A 1,152-nucleotide genomic window follows, 5' to 3' on the forward strand; every position below is an offset into this window, starting at 1 on the left:
TTAATGTTGTGGAGTAAAGCTTTTCAAATTCAAGTTCATTCCTACACTGGTCAGGTGAGGAGAGACCGGTGGAATTTGTGAGATGAAACGTGAATCTGTATCTTCACATACTGTCGCTACAGCATTAGTCAAAGTAGATGTTTGTGCTGAGTCTTGGGGAGTGGATTTAACCGGAGCCTGTGATGACCGAGACTGGTTCCTGTTCTGAGAATGAGGTGCTCCATAAGTTTTATAGCTAGGCGGATAGCCATGAAGCTTAAAGCACTTCTTAACTGTGTGACCAGTCTTCCCACAATGAGTATAAATAGGCTTCTGATAAGCGCATCCTGCATTGTAAGCTGCAACATAAGCTGCAGCATAAGCAGGATCAACAACCGCATATGAAGGATTCATAGCCTGGAAAGCCACATTATCAACTGCAGTTACAGGACGAATAGAACGTTGTCGCCCATCTTGAGTAACAATATTGAAAGCTTCTTCAATAGTCGGAATTGTCTTGATCATAAGTATTTGATGCCGCATCTGCTCATAAGACTCATTCAAACCCATCAGAAACTTTGTTACTCGACTCCTATGCTGTAACTTCTCGCACAAAGACGCAGCATCACACTCACACTTCCCACATGTACAAACCGGAAGCTCCACAAAATTACTATGTTCCTCCCATAGAGTAACCAATTCAGTATAGTACGAAGATAAATCCATAGAGCCTTGCTCAATCTTACTCAATCTCTGTTCAATATCATAAACGTGAGAAGCATCATCCTGCTTAAATCGAGAGATTAGATTGTTCCAGATTCCTTCCGCAGTAGATATAAACAGCAAGCTCTGCCCGATTTTCTTGGATACAGAATTCATCAGCCAAGTAGCCACAATATCATTGCAACGATACCAAGCTCCGTAGTCACGATGCGTGAGAGAAGGTTTAGGAATAGTACCAACAATGAAGCCTAGCTTATTGCGCACATTCAACGCCATCTTGACAGATCTTCTCCAAGAATGAAAATCAGAAGCTGTTGTCAATCGATCAGTAACAAGAACTAATCCAGCATGATCATTTTTGTGAAGATAATAGGGATTCTCATGATGATCAGACTGATGATGAAAAGAGTCAGAGGACAGTGGAATCGGAGATGATTGAGAAGACGTCAT

At 41.7% G+C, this 1,152-nt stretch overlaps 1 protein-coding gene across 1 annotated transcript; it reads right to left on the bottom strand.

Annotated features, from left to right (window-relative positions):
* On the bottom strand, positions 1-1,152 carry LOC125587172. The gene has a single exon (XM_048757351.1). It carries the CDS (start codon positions 1,150-1,152, stop codon positions 1-3), a length of 1,152 nt encoding a protein of 383 aa, XP_048613308.1.

The sequence above is a fragment of the Brassica napus genome, chromosome C5, assembly GCF_020379485.1.
Source record: "Brassica napus cultivar Da-Ae chromosome C5, Da-Ae, whole genome shotgun sequence".
Lineage (NCBI taxonomy): Eukaryota > Viridiplantae > Streptophyta > Magnoliopsida > Brassicales > Brassicaceae > Brassica > Brassica napus.